At 40.7% G+C, this 18,865-nt stretch overlaps 1 protein-coding gene across 1 annotated transcript in view; it reads right to left on the bottom strand.

Annotated features, from left to right (window-relative positions):
* Positions 1–18,865, bottom strand: part of LOC105924376 (neural-cadherin) — a 178,202-nt gene that overhangs the window by 9,782 nt on the left and 149,555 nt on the right. Inside the window, 5 exon segments of the mRNA XM_036152005.1 lie at positions 4,136–4,386; positions 9,416–9,602; positions 10,566–10,830; positions 15,563–15,729; positions 15,985–16,168. Coding sequence (XP_036007898.1) covers positions 4,136–4,386; positions 9,416–9,602; positions 10,566–10,830; positions 15,563–15,729; positions 15,985–16,168 — 1,054 coding nt within the window.

Below are 18,865 nucleotides of genomic sequence, written 5' to 3'. Positions count from 1 at the left end.
TACTGTATAACTCTTAAATACATTTTGTTGTGTACTTGGAGGCTACCCAATTTTGTGAATCCGCCATTGATCCAAGGTCAAGGATCCCAAAGCTGCAATTGGTTAAGTCAAAATGTTAAATTGCTGCATGTATTAACTCACAGAATTCATTACACCGTCCCCAGCAGACTACAAAAATGGCTGAACGGTGTAAACTAGAAGCAAGTGTGAAGTGCCTCCTTTGCATTTAAAGAGACAGCACCAAAATGTGTTGCTTTTAGACACACCTCAGGACAAGGGTATAAGAGGGGCTGTTGGGCAACTATAATGAAGAATTCAGACCAAAGGATTGCAGTTCCACTTCATATAGACCACCTGTTTGGCCCACTTCCATCAAGTAATGCTTCAGAAACAATAAATCAAGAACTAATAGACTCAAAAACAGCTTTTTTTCATAGCTGGATGGGCCATCGCCCCCTGCTGAGGGGTTTGTGGTCTGTTACAAACCTTACAAAGTAACCCTAACCCTAACTGCTGGTAATGCCTGAGTGTACCATTGAGGGAGCGTTTAGTGATTAATTCATGCAACAACACAGTCATTCATATCGTTCACAAGGGGACCAATATGGGACGTTTTGGACTCAGATACAAATCTTATAGGACCCTAAAGCAGGGGTCACCCCGGGGGGGTAGCCCCCCGGGGACCACATGTGGTGCCCATGAGCCTGTTCTAAAAAAAAAAAGCACAGCCCGGCAGTGAGCTGCATCTAAAACTTTATTTTATTCCGTTACTCTTCCTGTTTAATCACGCTTGCATTTATATGGATTTCAAAATGACAACATCTATAACAAGCATGAAAAATATGTTTATTTTACATAAACATTTTCCATCTCGGTTTCAAAAAGGTTGGCGACCCCTGCCCTAAAGACTGTTTGCATGCCTGAAGCTTTTCAGGAAGTGGGTTGGTCAGTGCAATCAATTGATGACATAAAAAAGTGTGGAAATATTATCTCTTATTGTGTCTGCATGTTATATGCTATCTGTGTACATCCTGAGCCAGAAAAACAAAATCACTGTATCACATGGTGACAATAAAGATTCTTGATTCTTCAGCTGAATGATTTAAATGTGAATAGGAAGGATTTGAAGCACGATACGTCCGCTTTAAGTTGTACACATTTACAATGTTAATGTGGGCCATATGTAATTCTGATGTAATGCTATTTTACTGAATTTCAAAGACAGCTAATTTTCAAAGGAAATACACAGCACTTAATTTAATGAAGTATGAGACCTCAACGCTCCTTATATCCAGATTTGGTCATACCTATTTTAAACAATAATAATTTATTTGAAAACAATTCTACAAAACTCACCATTTGTTGGAGTTTTGACTGCGAACACTAAATCACAATAAAAGCGATCTACAACTCCTAACCAACATAATTGTTCACTTTTTTAGGGTCCTGCTTTGAACATGGTTTGTTCATCACAACTTATGTAAAAAAAAAGAACTTTCAAATCTACTGTACCTGCAAAGCTTTGCCCATCTTTCAATAACAGTATGTACTCAGGCATCAGTGATAACTCTAAAATTCCACTGCTCACTTCTCAGCAGGCACAAAGGAGAGAGCACACAACCCTTATCTTATAATTATTGATTTCAAGATTCTCGTCTTAAACTACAAAGTAGTCAGAATCCGCTCTCTCGTTTACGGATCTGAACTCATGACCTCTCATGTGTCAGAGTGTAGCTTTAGATCATCAAATGAGGCTTCAAAGCAAAACTTTTTTAGGCGAGGGCACCCAAACTCCCACACCCATAGCTTAAATATTCTATAACTCCACGTTCTATCAAAGCTGTTTTGAGGTTTTGCTTGATTTCTTTCTCTTCCAAATGATAAACAAATGTATGGCACCTGCCGAAGGAATTTCTACTTGAAAACATTTTACATTTTGTGATGAGAAAACAAACTTCAGTGTATTTTCTTGAGATTTTTAGATGAGTTTTTCAAAATGTTAAACCAATAAAAAGCCTTTCTGAGTCTAAAACCTTTTTTTTTTACGTCAAGCCTTTACTGCGGTTATAGCTAAAGGTTTTTAAGGGATGTTTCCTCCAGCTTTGTACATCTAAAGACTGATTTTTTTTTCCAATTTTCTTCACAAAATAGCTCAACTTAACCTAAACTGGACGGAGGAAAGAACGGTTTACAGTTTTGCAGCAGATTCATATTTTGATTTAGGTCTGGGCTTTGACTAGACCATTCACATATATAAATGTATTAGCTAAACCATTGAATGTCTGACTGTTTGCTTTGGGTTATTGTCCTGCTGGACGACAAACCTCTGCCTGGTTTATTTCAGCTTCTAACATTTTTCTTCCATCTCATCATCACTGACAAGCTTTCCTGTCGGTGCTGAAGAAAAGCACACCTGCAGCATGCTGCACTGTTTCACTAGTTGGATAATGTGTTCAAGGTGGTGTGAAGATAGTTTTCTGCCTCACATAGTGATTTAAATGTAATCCTATATACACCATTTCAGCCTCATCTGGCCATATCACCTATTTCCACGTGTTTGCGATATCTTGTATACGGCTAGTAGCAAACTTTAAACAGGGCTTCTCCTGGCTTTCTTTCAACGATAACTTTCTAATATCAACTCTTTCATAAAAGCAAGTAAATAAGTAAAAGTTTATTTATATAGCACCCTTCACAGACATTCAGGGTCACAAAGTGCTTTACAAAAGTGCACAATTATACAATGAGATAGAACACAAAAAGAAGTTTCAGTATAAAATGGATTGCTGTCCCGCCGACTGATTCTTCCACTTGAGCTACGGATCTCTGCACCGGTTCTAGATTAACGTTGGACCTCTTGGTTGGTTCTCTGACTAATGCTCTGCTTACCCCTCCAGCTATTGTGGGTCAATGGCCACGTCTTGGTACGTTTGCAGTCGTGTCGTGCTCTTTATTTATTTATTTTGGATGATGGATGGAACAGTGCTCTGTGAGATTTTTCAAAGCTCAGAAACCATTTTAAATCCTAACCCTGCTTCAGAATTCTCCAACAACTTTTCTTGACCTATTTGCTGTGTTCCTGGTACTAATCAGAGACTAAATTACACAGGTGGATGCTGTTTACTAACTAGATCTGAAGGTAATTGGTTCGATTTTATTTAGCGTTATCAGGAAAGAATGGGGGAATACAAATGCATTTGACTCTTTTCAGATTTTTCTCTGTACAAATGTTTCACCACCATGTATATTTTGTTCCACTTCACAACTGTGCACCACTTTATGTTGGCCTATCACATCAAATCAAAATAAACTGCATTCATGTTTTTGGTTATAACCTGAAAAAAATTAGGAAATGTTAAAGGCGAATGAATATTTTTGCAAGACACTGTAATAAATCGTCAAACACATTGATGGACACCTACGATAGCATCCCTTGAACCACACCTGTGCAGGTATAGAGCTGTGCAACAGGTAAATCTGTGGTCAGCTTTGTAATTTCTCTCATCCTTAAAAATTAAATTCAAAGTTCGCCTTAAACACCCCAAAACAATAAGGGGGACAATGTAAGGTGCCATTGTTCTGTTCTGCCTGCTCTATAAGCTCCATAAGCTGCAAAAAAACTAAAGTGCACAACAAGGAGATGAGTGAATGATGAGGTATACAATAAGCTGGCCAATAAGGAAATAAGGCAGAGTTAAACTGGCTTCTAAATCTTGAAACGCGAGAGGCGGGAGTAAACAGCCACGTCTAGAGATATAGGAAAAATATAAAGAATCTCTCAAAATCCCGAGGGACCTTTTCAGCTTTCCTATGAATCACAAATCAGCACACCCAGTCTCGTCTCTTCTCAACGCCTCCTATCCTGTGTTGATATTAGTTTCCTGTTTCCACCAACTGCCCATCGAGAAACACATCCTGGCACAACTCACGAGATCAATAAAGCAACAGGATATGCGTTTGTGTACAGAGTCAGCGGAACGGAGAACAAATAAAACAGCTGATTTACATATAAAAACAAATATAACATGATGGTACATTGACAATGAAACAAAAAAACAATACAAGGTGAAATCAAAACAGAAGATGACAATGTTCGGCTACCACATGTAGAAGAGGACATAGTCGACATAGCTACCTAGGAAGGCCATGACACAGATGCTGATGGCAAACATGGAGCTGAGGCTGAGGCTGTTGCCGTCCTCGCTGGGGAACACGGCGAGCGCCACCTCGCAGTGCCGCCCCCGGTAGCCCTCGCTGCAGTGGCACGAGTAGCGGGACGGCGAGTGAGCCACGCACGTGCCGTGTCGACACGGGCGGCTAGCGCAGAGCGTGTAGATGCACGCTCTGCCCAAGGAGGTCTCTTTGGTCATGTGGCCCGGAGGGCACCTGTGCAGAGAAGATGAAGAACTGTAAAGCAGAGACACGAGACACTCGGGGAAGCTGTCAAATAACAATAAAAAAAGAAAAGAAAGAACATTGAATTTTACAGGAGTTATGAGGTCTAAGCTGATGGCGTAAAAAAAAAAAAAAAAAATCCCTCAGGAGTTACACCTCTTATATCAGATTCAAGATATGTTCTTTGAAGGTTACAGAATGTTGACTGAAAATGGGGGAAAAAAAAGGAAACAAGAAAGGGAACTGAGAAGCTAAGATTGGCTGTGCAGTAGAAGTCCCCCTGCATGTTTGTACAAACCATGCCCTGAATATCATTCATCCTTGCCCCCTGCTTCTGTGAGTGGTTTGTGTCCTGAGAATTTAATGCAATCACAGGATCTGGATGGCTAAATTCCCCACTGGTTTGGAGGGCTGAAATCACAGCAAAGAGACTTAGTAATCCTGCTCGGTTTAAAGTGCCAGCCAAAAACCCTTACAATCGCTGCTGGTATGTGCTATTCTCTCAAGTCGAACTCGTTATTTGATATGCAGCGTACAACTGATGCACTCGACCTCGTTGCCATCTGTTGGACACTACTGCATCAAGAAACGGTTAAAGATTCACACAATTATCACACTTTGTGATGCAAAACCGGCTTTATCTGTATTCATTTATGTACGTTTGCTTATTTATTATTTATTTACATGCAAGTCTTGAATAAACAGTCGCTCCATGACTTTTAATTTTCTGCTATTAAATTCAAGATTGTCGACTTTGGACTGGAGCACATTAGAAGAGTTGTTTTAATCTGATTTAATCCGAAACAACATATGTAATGGCTTTGACACAAAGACATGTCTTTAAAGACACATGTTTCTCAGACATCCTGTTTAAACCTGTGAAATATTGGCAACAATTTATTTATCTTGACAACGAAAAAATGGTCCATGCCAATTGTTAAAAGGACACTTATTTGTATTTCTCCAGTTCTTGTCTCTCTTTAGTTGCTCCCTGTTAAATCCAGAATCAAATTTATTTTCCTCAACCTGCACATAATGTCAAGCTCAATCTTGTATTAAAGAATTGCTCGAATGTTTCTGAAAGTACAGTTAGTATAAAAATCTACATATTCAGGTAAAACAGTAAAACTAATACCTTCTGATTCGATTTAAGCATTCAGTCTTCTTAGGTAGAAATGTGTCAGCATGTTGCGTTTTCACTTGGCAATATTTGCCCACTCTACCTCGATAAAGCTTTTTAAAGCCTATCGGAGTGTGAGGACATCTCTGTTTCCACAGGCTCTTAAGGGCAGCCTCCGGATTTTCTGCTCGATTTATCCCGTCCTCTTTGGCCTGAATTATGTCAAAGCTGACAGATATTCAGCACTTATGGTGATCATCCCAACACTGACAAAAAGTTTCATTTCATCTGAAGTAACCCCAAAGCATGACACTGCCACCACCACGTTCACTGGGAACATTCTTTTGGTCACATACCCAATAGGTTTGGTGGCAAACCCGTCTTTTGAAACCTGGCTCCATCAGAGCGTGAGACATTTTTCCACAAGATTTTCAGAGATTTCCAGAGTGGAAGTCGTTTTAGAGCAATCAACTCTGCTCCAGTATAAAGACTTTTGGGAATAAATGAGAGCATTCTCACATAGGCCTTCACATTTCAGGACTCCATGATTAATTCTGATTTTTTTGCTGAATTCAGATTTTTTTGGGGGGAGGGGGGGGGGGGGGGGGGTGGCCGTTCATGCTACTATTAAATGCAACCGCCATTATGCTGCTGTCTGACCGCAAGGCAACCCGCAAGCGCACAAAGAGACGTCACACAGCAGCACGCTGTTTACAGAAGTAATGGTGGATGTAATTGTTTCTAGAAGTGTTAGATAAAGTTTTATGGGAAAAAAACCCAAAAATATAAACAAAATGCGATACAAATGAGTTGGGCCGGCATCTCTCCTTGTCATTAATATAAAGCTGTGAGCAATGGGAGCTGACAATATTAAGACCGCATCGTAGCAAGATGAAGTAAAGTAAGAAGAAAGCAGCACAGCTGTTAACAGGGATCTTTTAAGGAGCGCTAACTGCTGCTGCTGCTGCTGTGTGGATGTGAAGTGGGAGACAGGAGAGCAACCTAAGAAACAGGTAAAATGCGACATGAGCGCTAAGACTGCAGATATTTTGAAAGATATCCGATACCTAGCCGAATTAGTTCCACGTAGGGAAGTGGCACAAATCAGATTTTATTTTTTTGGGGGGTGGGTGGGGAGGTGAAAAAAATCAGAAGCAGGCCATTCACACTGCCATGAAAACGACGGATATGGGTCGCTTTTGGGCAAAAAGATGAGATTTGGGTCGCGTTCCCCTGCAGTGTGAACACAGCCATAGAGAACACAGCCAGCGCCAACATAAAGTTCCTGGAGGTCCTTCAGCGTTCCACTCACCATGACTTCTCTTCCCTATTTTGATCCTCTGTAACCTGTTTACAAACTATGGCTGTAGTTAAAGGATGTAAATGAGGTAAAACATGCATATTAGTAAAAAATGAATAAATAAACGCTACATGGACACCATCACAGGTCAATCAAATTTACTACAACGGATGCCATGTGTGTACCAGAGACTGAATGTTGAAAACGAATCAAACTGGGTCTTAACAAAGTTTAGTTTAAGGGCGTGTAAAATATTTGTTTGTTTTGAGTGAAATGATATGAGGTATAGATCACATTGCAGATGGACATTTTCTAAAAGAAGCTCGTAACATTTTTTCCCCCTACCTCACAAAAATGTACCGATTTAACCTGGGACATAGAGGCTTTTTAAGTTCTCTGCATGGACCTCTTTGGCAGAAATGACAGCACTTTTACAAACAACATTAATCATGAATGTGAACGGTAGGCATTGAGGATACCGCAGGGTTCAGTTCTGGAACTTATTATATTCTTCTTATTATATAATAAGAAGAATATAATATTATTATTTTCATTCTATCTAATACACTCTACTCCCGTGACTTTTTTGAACATTTCTCACGTTTTTCTTCTTTATAATGGGGATATTCAGTGTATTGCCGATTTAATCCCAATGAAATCCGATGAATAACGTAAACTCTCATCTTTAATAAAACGCCTAGCCAGCATCAAATTGTTTTAATGAGTTTAATTCAGAAAAGACTGAAGGCCTCATTATTGTCCCTGATCAGTGACATTGTACAATTAGCCAACCCTTAAAAACATTGGTGTTCCTTTCTCACTCCGTTACATCCGTAGAGCATCAGTTGAGAACTAATAAAGAAGCGGTTCTTCCAACTGAGGGACATCTCTAAGCTTTGAAGTCTCTTCTGAGAACTCAGTTTAAAATGATCATTCACACTAACACACTTGATGCAGCTGCCAGGTAAGAAACTAAAAAGAAGCCAGATTTACACCCATTTTAGTCTCCTTGCACTGGTTGCCAATATATCTTAGAATATGTTTTATAATCTCAACCCTCACTTTTAAAGCCCTATGGAGTTCTGCCCTTGGTTATAACTCTGACATAAGATCCTAGGGCTTCATATCTCCTGTTGTAGTTTGAAATAATTTGAAGTTGTTGTTAGTTCCATGGACTGATTTTAAGCTCACACAAGGCATTTTTTATATGTTTTATATTTTCTTTTTGTCATTAGAACCACTTGGATGTTTTAATGTGTTGTGCCTTTTTGGTTTTTAGCATCTTTTTTTGCTTCGTTTAAGTACTTTTGGGCTTTTAATTGTAACACTATAAAAATACTTCTCCAAAGAGCACTTTAATCTCACTTGTTAAAAGTTCCTGAATATTCAAAGAGGCGACTAATGGACCAAGCTTTAAGTTATCAGGCTCCTCTGTGAGGCATACACCCTGACCACTCAGCAGATAAAACTCAAAAACGTTTGCTTTTTGATAAAAACTCATATTTAGAGCGAGTTATCCTGAGCTCTCTCTGTAGTCGTGCTGACTACAACAGGCCGGCAGTGTACAGCAACAGGTTGGGGAGGGTTAGTGCTGCATCCATCTATGCCCTGTGATGTCAGAGAAACCTCCTTTCACTCCAGCACATTGTCTGGAATGCTATTAAATTGACTTTAAACCACACGAATGGTTCGATGGACAATGTTTGCAATATTGAAACCTAAACTTTTCAAAAGTTATAGCCTCATGCTGGAAACCCATTCCTTCTGCTTGACATTATATGATCAACTATATCTGTTTGTATTCCACCATAACTTGGTCGATTTGGACTGTATTGGGTTTGAAAACTAACCAATCATTTTGGAAATTATTGGATTAAATCTATTTTTATTTGGAATGAAGTGGATGAACAATAACACATGAAATAAACCAGTTTGTCTGGCTTATCTGTTTCTTGGAACAATAATAAAAAATAAATAAATAGGATACACTGAAACCAATTTTAAGTTATTTATCCATTTCCTATTATCGGTGTTGCTGATCCAATGGTTGTACCTAACTATATTAACAAAGACCTTAAATGATGGTAGTTGTACACATTCTAAGCACATCCTTCGCGTTTCCTTCCCAAAATGATTAATTCCTCATTATGATGGCCAGTTTATATGTATTAATTTGTCACATTTCAAGGGACATTTTGGCATTTTGCTTGCTGATTCATGGCTCTGTTGAAGATCACATTAAGCTAAATTTTGGTATAATTTGCAAGTCGTTTGAAGTTACTCCGAAGGTGCAAATGACCTTTTACATTTCCTTTGAGTATTAATATCAGCGTCACCTTTTAGCTGGTTCCCATCATTTAGACTGGATAGATAGAAAAGATAAATAGATGGAATAGGTCAGATAGCTGGATGGACAGACAGGCAGACAGAATTTTACTTTTCAAAAAACTGCAAACGGACTTCTGGCATTTCCAACTTCACCGTGAGCACGGTAATCCTTTGTTTTTGGAGACGTTCTCGTAAATATGTGCCGAGCGTGACTGCACACGTTAAGGCCGTTTTAAAGTGTTTGGTTGTTTATTCCCCCATATTTACAGCACCTGCAGTCGTGCTGTCTCCAGAGGTCCACGCAGACCAGGGGAGGGGCGCAGTGATGCTTTCTGCAGGCGTCTGAGTAGCAGCCGACAGAGACGCCTTGCGAAGCGACCAGCACCTGAAGTCCTTCCGAGTGCTGGTCCTGATCCAGGGGGACGGGGCGGCCGTTAAACCTCACATCACGCAAACAGCCTGGCGAGGAGAGAGGAAAATAAGAGGAGGGAGACACGAGTCCTGGGGGCAAAATCTTTTACGGACACACATTTACACAACAGCGGGGGTGTAAAATGGAATATGCAGGCATACATGCACTGACGCCCACAGACTCGCTGACACACCTGCCGACCGATGCTCTCGCACTGCCAAACATACAAATAGCCCGGGGCTACGCTCTCAGCATGAATTTTTTTCTCTGGTTGTTTTTTTTTTTTTCTTCTACTGGTTAGTTTACTCACTCCGTGGAAAGCGTGAGGTCTTCCGCATCATGTAAATGCAAATTAGTGCCACTGACATTCTCTGCTTATCGGTTATAAACTAAGGCTTCAAAACACATTTGGACAAATTGTGTAATACACAGGCTCTAGGTAGGGGTACGTTTAAGTGTCAAATCAACTGTATGTTCAGCCGGGAGAGCCGTTTTCTTATTTTTAGTCTATTTTTGAGACTGTCTTCCCTGCTAAAAAGCATATCGCAGCCTCCTGTGAATATCCAAAAGGAGGACAATGACTTTTGAGACCGTTGGATCTAATTAGATATAAATGTAACTTTCGGGTCAAATTTTTTTATTCACTTAAATGATGCCGGCCTACAGTCTTCCACGGTGATGGCAGCATCATTCTGTGGGGCATTTTTCTGCAGCAGAGGCTGAGAATATTCAGTAACGCTAAAATTCAGACTTTTCGCATTCCTCAGGCTCACACTTAAATATTTCAACACGCGATCAACTTTGAATGAGAAAACTTTAAAAAAAAAAAAAAAAAACAGAACTTTAATGTTTTAATGCGACACTTTACAAAACAAAAGTACGCCAATTTTGTTGAATAATTACAAAGGACTTAAAGCACTGTGACTAAAGGTGATTTAATCCAAAGCGGGGAAAATACTGTTTGTTTGAAGCAACAAAAAAAATTCTTGTGGATTTGTTCAGGCACCTACCAAGGAAGCTGCGGTTGTGTCCCGATGGAAAAGAGTTCCCAAGCATCACCACAGAGGGGTCAATAATGATCTCCTGACTTTGGCCGGGTGAGGCGGTGACTTCAAGTCGCCCCCCACCTCCATCCAGCCTGAGGGTGAACTCTCTCCCGTACCGATCCAGCTCCACCTCATGCCACTCCCCGTCATCCAGCCGATGGTACGGCAGTGAGACGTTGTAGTCTCCGTCTCCCAGGTTGTAGGAAACCACCAGCAGACCACGGATGATCTAAAAAAACACAATAATGCTTACTTAATTCTCACATTCAAACAGAAAAGTTTGAATCTGATATTCAAGATTGGCTCTGGGTTCAAGGTATCGTAACTCTACAGTGGGGTGCTTTTGTACCACTGCAAAGCAAGCTGCTCAGTTTTGTCAGCTGCTGCAACAACATCGTTCCTCTTAGTGTAGATTTCAGGACTCAGGAGTAAAATTGCAAAATGAGGTGCCATGAAGCAGACTGACAATCTGACAGAGCTGGATTTCTGCCATATTGTGCTCTGTTGATGTGCAAAAAAAAAAAAAAAAAAAAAAAAAAAACAGCTCTTGAGCTTAACAACATTATAAGAAGTAGGCCAGCTCCCAAGGTGAGGAAAAGGCAGCTAAGGGTGAGAAAGGCAAGACTTGTGAAATCTAAGCACCCATACAAGCCTGTCTGCTGTAAAACCGGGCAGAAAAGTGGGAGGAAAATTCCGGCGGTAAGAATTAATTCGGCAATTTTGCAGCAATGATGCTGTGCCAGGATGCTCCACACATCACTGCATGGCAAAGTCATCCCGAAGGCAAGGTATACATGAAACAACAATTATCTTCAGCAGTTAGGGATGAGTGAACACAATGGACAACCCAATGCGAGGCTTCCCATAACTGCAGCTTGTACATGTCCTGGGCTTAATTGGAAACACTAGGTCTAGATAATTCACAGTCAGCCTGGCATGCTTTAACTATTGCTCCCTCAGCAGGAGCACCTTCAATGTGCTATCCCTGCTGGTCACACATAAACACACTCACTTATAAAAGGTCTGAGCTCAATGTGCCTTCCCCGTTGCCTCATCTTGCCTCTAGTGCAAAGCAAAAATGTTGTAAAAAAGCTTAATCAATACTCAGGTACATTTGATTTCATAAACTTTCTGCAGAATCCCTCGAGTCATATGCAATCATCCCTCCTCAAAATATTTTTGAAGCATATTTTTTTTTTTGGAAGTCTGAACTATGTCAAAGCTCTGATTTTCACTCTTTTCAGAAGTTACTTGTGCAGTATATTCCAGACACCCTCTGAAAACCTCTTCGCAGTGTGCACTGGGTAAATGATTTCTTTGCAGAGAGGCCATACTCCTTTGAGAGCTGAATGCAGTTTCTACCCAGCGTGTCCCCGGTAACCTCTGTTTAAGAGGAGTATGCATTCAGTCAGTGTGCACTCAATTCCATATCTACCCATAGGTTAAATAAAAAAAAAGGGGGCGGGCGGGGCAAAAAGTCAGCCCTTTAAATTAGAGGGTTTTGTCAGAAAGCACAGTAGGGTTGTGTTCAAGTGTTTCTGTGTGTTTTGGGACGACGAGGCTGGAAGTGTTTCAGCGCGTTTGCTGCAGACAGACATCAGATGCTTTATACAGCTCAGCAATTCAGTTCCAGTGAGGGTTTCACAGAAAAGCCTCACAGCCCTCGTACCACACATTAAAGCCAACAGCCTTTTCCTCCCCCTGTCACAGTGGGACCGCAACAAGGGAAGGGGACCGCATTGTTTTTTTTTTGTTGTTTTTTTTTTTCTTCATGAAGTATAACAACTAAAAGAACAACAAGGCACGGCGCTTTAAAGCGTGCTGTCTGACAAAGAAGCGCCAGCGCAGATACCAGAGGTTTTATAATGGCAGACCGGTGGCGTAAAATCCCCAATAACAGGAAACGGTTTCGGTGCAGACAGGTGACCTGTGAGTGACAGTCCTCCCAGAGTCGGTTACTTCCAGGTGCTGTGCCCCGTCGGCCTGTCAGCTGGTGAGATGAAATCCTCTGACATGGAGCGCCCGCCATCATAAACACGCAGGAATGTGTCAGGGAGCAGACGCGTGCTTCGGTTCTGGCGAAGTGAAGTACACCGTGTGCATCAACCGCATGTGGTAAAGCACGTGAAGATTTCAGGGCCTTACAAAAGTGTTCATGCCTCTGGGACTTTTCCCCGCATTTAATCCAACGTCAGCCACAACTTTGGATTTTATATGATGGCCCGACACGAGGCAGAGCTCAACAGTAAAGCAGGCAGGAATAAAACGCACGGATTTCAAAACTTTTTATACATCTGTACACATATCGGTATATATTTGCGTTTAGCTGCAATATCATTCACTGCAATTGCAGCTTGAAGTAATTTATGGTGCGCTTCTTACCAGGTTTGCACATCTACAAACTGATATTCTTGAGAGATAAGGTGAGGAGTGTCAGAAGAGGATTATTTTCAGTCATAATTAAGCCTGAACTTTGACTGAACCCTTCTAATAGACCAATATGAATTAATCTAAGCAGAATAGATTATGATGAGTATGGACTTCCAGCACAAATTGCCCAATGACCCTAAATTATATCTCAGAATGGACCTTAAACCATCATAACGTGGAAGGAATCTGATACCCCAAAGCAGAATCCTCTTCTGTTTGTCTCCTTTTATCTCTTTTTTTTCCCAGTTTGCAGATCCACCTATTGCATTTCCATGTTGACCAGTTGACTGGCTTTAAAACCGTTTTTACAGTGCTGCTTTTCCTAAAATCCCTTTTCTGCTTTCAATATTAGAATTTTAGAAGCTGTGCTAGAGCAAAACAAGTAATGTGAAGGAAAACTAAAACCAAATGGCCCCTGTTAGGGCCCAGGGCACATTCCCACTTTATCCGTGCCCCTTAATAGATGAAATTTATTCCAGGTTCTTGTCCTGCTGGAAGGAGAACCCCAGCTTCAAGTCTTCTGGAAACTCTGATAGGTTTTCTTCCAGGGTCACTCAATATTTCGCTCCATACATTTTCCCCTTAGCGTGGACCAACTTTCCCTTGAAAGAAAAAACGAACATATCACGGGGATGTGCAGTATTAGTTTTCTTATACAAACACGTCATTGCATGTAAGAGAAAAAGTTCAATCTTGGCGCTCTTTCCTTCATGTCTGCTGTGTCCCCTACACGGCTTGCAGCATCTTATGCCGTTCTTGCAAATGATCTCTTCCTGCCACTCTTGCGTCAAGGCCAGATTTGTGGAATGCACATCTAATAGTTTTCTCGCCGAAAGATTTACGCAGCTGAGGTATGAATCTTTTTAGCCTCTCCAAATTTTCCACAGGCCTCCTGGCTGCTTCTCTAATCCTCTCTATGCCCGGCTTGTCATTTTCGGTACACGGCTATGTCTTGATGGGCTTAAAGCTGCGCCGCGGGCTTTCCGTTTTGGGACGATGAAGTGAGCAGCACGCCACTAAATGTTTAAATATTAAGGTATTGTTTTATAACCAAACCCTAAACCTATCCCGGGACTTTGTCCTTCACCCGTCTGGTGTGCTACTTGGTCCTAATGATGCTCATTGCTAAATATTATCTTAACAGCTGAACTGGGCACTGTTTAGTAATCAGGGGGATACTGAGGGCAGTTGGACACTGAACATAATCCAGGAGGACTTTTTTAAGGTGTCTTGAGATGACTTTTGTTGTGCATTGGCACTAGGGGTGTGCAAAATAATCGCCATGACGATGCATCGCGATTCTAATTTTTGCGATCTACTGCATCGATTCTTGACGCCAAGTATCGATTATAAAAAAATGAATAAATAAAATTGCATTAGTGGTTGGCGAACATCAGCCAAAAACAAGTGGAATACAACTTCATTGGTTTAAAGGACCACTGAAGCCATGTAAACGGCACTGATTATCCTCATTTTGTTATTTTAAGTTTTATAAATCCTAAGCACTTTTTGTCAGTGTGTCCACTCCAGTAATAGTAATATTTGTTTTCATGGCAATACCTCCAAAAGTCGTTTCAATAAATACAGCTATGTATAAATTCAGTTTCTTTCAGTTATGTATCAATTGAAGACACTATCCAGATCATACACAGCCAGTCAGCCACTGGTAATGGCTGTAATTTTTTCTAACAGTGTTCAGTGAAAATATCACAATGTATCGCAATACATCGCAATAATTCAAGTATCGTGATGCATCGTGATAGAATCGGATCGTGGCATGTGAATCGTGATTCGAATCGAATCGAATCGTGACTTCTTTGGCAATACCCACCCCTAATTGGCACTGTACTAAAAAACTGAACTGAATTGAAAGGAATTGAGAAAGAGCTCAATACAGATGCATGCAATCATTTTCTATTTGTAAAAAAACAATCAAAAAAAAAACTTTTTCATTCAATTTTACCATTATGCTCAACTTTGTTCTTGTCCGTCGGATAGAACCCACATAAAAGACAAAGAATGTTGTGGTTGGATCGTGACAAAATATGAAAAAAGTCTATTTGTGAATGTTATTGTAAGGAACTGTTTTCTTTTTTTGTTTGTGGAGTGACATACTGCACAGACGTTGCGCACACTTCTCGATTATAGCTGTGTCAGAAGAACTCTGAAGTGCTCGACTCAAGATTTTGACCTTCCATTTACCGCAAGGCCCGCTGACTCTCCTGCCATATTAAAGTGGATATGAAACTTTAACCTGAAACAGAAATAACCTTGAATAAGGAAGGCCTATTATTCTTAATCAAACACTTTCCAAAAAGGCACTCTGCGGATCTAGCCAAAGAGCCAGTTAGGAACATACAGATGTCAGTCACCAGCCCCCTCAGTATCCACCCATACGTCTCCAACCCTGATATTACTCACTCACAGCCTGACAAGCATCTGCAGCAATCATTTCCAGGGCCTAATTTAAGGCTCACAAACAAGACAATGGCAGCTGTCAAGGTGGAGGCGAGTGACCGGCCGTGACTCACCTCTAAACGCAGGTATTCGCTCTGCTCCTGGGACAGCAGGCTGAGGAGGACCCCTGTTAGAGCACGAGTCCGGACGCCGACCTGGACTCTGGTGCGCCTCGCAGGCAGAGACCACAGGAGCTGCAGCTGAACGTGGCTCCGGCCGTCGAAGGAAAACTCTGGAGTGGCTTGTCAATCAACAAAAAAAAAAAAAAAAAAAAAAAAGCACAAAAGGCTTGTTCAATTAATTCAGCTGTCACATGGGAAATACATGAGGGAATTACAGTGAGAGTGTGTGGCTGTGCAAAAAAAAAAAAAAAAGCGCTTTATGTAAGACGGGGTTATCTTCCCACACCAGCAAGTTTTCTATTTGGGGTCTGCACACCTCGCGAGGTTCAGACTGAAAACGTCATGGTCATTTAAAGGCAACTCTACAGGCCTACCTTGATCACAATGCGGGCCTGTAAAGCCTTTTTCACACAGGCAGCTGAAAGAGCCCCACTCCCCGTGACAGCTGCCCCGCTTGCCACAGGAGGGAAGCTGCTCCACGTCGGCGCAGTGGTTATCAATAAGACTGCAGCCCGGCGAAGTGCTGGCGGATTCAGCGGGGGAACCAAGGTCATACAACTAGACGGAATGAGAGGAAGAGGAGCAGGGCAAAGAGAGAAAATGATGAAGTTAAAAAGGAAACTGTGGTTCTGTCCTTGGGTTCTAGAAGAGCAGCAGAGAGAAATGTGAAGGTGAATTAACAAAGAGCAGTTTGCCATTAATATATCTTATAGATCCGTCTTAACTAAATCATTTCACTATTTGATAAAAAAAGAAAAAGACTCTGGAAAAATGGAACATTACGACAGGCGAAAAGGTGGAAGAATGTCTGAATAAAAACAGCGTGGTCCTCGGGGCCAAACTGCAGCGGCAACGTGTGAAAACTAAATACGCTCCTTCAGCCTTCATCTGAATCAAAAAAGGGAATAGGGCAGCGAGATGCTGCTGGTCAAACGGAGCTGGCCGATCATCAGAAACCGTGATCATCTCCGAAGAAGTGGACGTATTAGCAGCGTGCGGGTCTGGAGCTTTTCAGGTGAGAGTGAGAAAGAAGAGAGCCAAGAAGAAAACAGACCTCCGGCTGTATCTGTTGGGGGGTAGAACCGACTGTTTTGGCACGTTCAGCATTTGATGGAGGGGAAGGTTATGCACAGCTTGGAGACAGAGACGTCTGAGTGAGTACATGTGTCTGTTTTTTCTGTCAGGATGGGGTCAATCGTCTTTCTTTTAAAAAGGTGGGCATCAGATTGTGGTGCCCGTAAGTATTTACCTCCGTGACTCTGCTGTAATCGTCCTAATGGCCAAAACAGTGTGAGGTCAGAGAATGAATTATATCAATGCAGTATTCTCATGAACATATAGAAGCAAAGGCAAATGTGTGTGTTTGGATACTGCATGTGCTGTTAATTATGAGCCTGGCTGATCGTATTGATGTGTGTTGGGCTTTTAACCGCTGTGTGGTAACCTTGATGCAGTTTTTTATTATTATTATTATTAATTAAGGTGCTTCATGTTTGTTTTTCGATACTGCAATTTGTTTCATGTCAAATACATGTTAATTTGAAGACATGTTTGAATACATTGCATAAAAGGAAATTTTTTTCCCCCTCACCCCCTGACATTAAATTATTTTAATTATTCTTCTGTTTTAGATGAGTTAAGATTACAATATATTATTTCTGCTTGCTACATGCCACCATTATGAACTGGACGTTTTTCTAAAAAATAAAAAATATTAAAAGCTTTGTTAAGTTTCTTAAATTTAGAAGATTTCACACAATATTTGAGTCAGGTTTGGGGGTGTCATGGCCAACAATTCTTTTCTGCTCTTCCCACATATTTTCTTAAAATGGGAGTGAAATTGACTTTTTGATGACAATTTAAGTTCCCATTTAAGACCCATTTGTGACAAAACTTTAACTGACTGGCCTATGTCTTGGGATGTCGCTTCAACATCTCCAAATAATATTCTTTCCCCTGGGTCCTGTGTCTATTTCGTGAAGTGTGCCAGTCCCTACCGAGGCAAATCACCCACCAGACCATGATGGTGCTGCCTACATTTTTGAAAGTTAGAATGATGATCTCAGGCGGGAAAGCTTCTCCCCTTTTCCTAAAATTGTACAGCTAAGCACTAGAATCCTTGTTCTACCAGACTAAAGGACCTGTCTTACAAAAATTAAGGTCTTTTTCACCAGCTGTAATGTGTTATTTTTTTATGTGTCGTTAGGAATGGTGGCTTGTTTCACTGTAGTTAATGACACTTTCAACCTGCATCTTTACAAGATTTTTTGATTTTTTTCTGAACTTTGTAAACAAACTTTGCACCAAAACACGCTAATCTCTGGAAGACATTTTAGACATTACTACAGTGTTTATACTTGTATATAATTGCTGGAGCAGATTAAGGTGGCACCTTCTGGCGTCTGAAAACTAAACTTGAGGCGGTCCATAGTTCTCCCACTGATGGCTTGACTGATTTATCTTCTGATTCTCCCATGTCGTCAAGGAAGGAAGCAGCGTGTTTAAGGCATTGCCTTCAAGTAAATTCAAAGGTGTGCCTCCATTTAGCTCGGATGTTGCAACTAAAAATCTACGAAACATACGAGGATATGGCATCACGATCTGAGCTTTCCTAAATTCTTAACGGAAATGATCTTTTATTCCATTCTTCTTCTACTTCTAGAAACAAACAAGCAGAAAATAACATAAAACATTGCTTAAAAAAATCCTACTCTCATTATTAAGGCATTTTGCAAATATGATTGCTTTTTATAATCTAACTGGTTTCAGACAGGGAAAGTTCAGTCTGATTTTTCTGTCAGCAGGTGGGAAGAAATGATTATGTCTCTTTTTGCAATGTACATGCAGATGTTTGGTTTCTGCACGTATTAAAATCTGAATGTAAAAGCAAGGATGCTTTGAAGTTCTTATGAATGTAAAGGCTACACTATTTGACTCTCATCCATTCCTGCGCTAAAACCATTCACTGACCCAATAAATGGGGACATTGTCATCACTCTTTTCAAAATAGACATCTCTATTCAATAATGTAATTGGAAATAACACAATTTTAATAACTTTTAGCGACAGACCTCTTTAGAGGTCCCATGGAAGCTTAGTATTATAAACTTTTCCAGTATCTTTTTGCCTCAGCAAACATGTAAGCAGAAGTGTGCCTCTAATTCAATAGGTTAGGTTATTTTCTTTCTTTTTTTCACCAGTATTTGTAGAAAAAAATCCTTAAATCACTGCACTGACTGAATAAATATTAAGATC

The sequence above is a fragment of the Fundulus heteroclitus genome, chromosome 2 (genome assembly GCF_011125445.2).
Source record: "Fundulus heteroclitus isolate FHET01 chromosome 2, MU-UCD_Fhet_4.1, whole genome shotgun sequence".
NCBI classification, from domain to species: domain Eukaryota; kingdom Metazoa; phylum Chordata; class Actinopteri; order Cyprinodontiformes; family Fundulidae; genus Fundulus; species Fundulus heteroclitus.
This window is presented reverse-complemented; position numbering and strand designations above follow the sequence as displayed.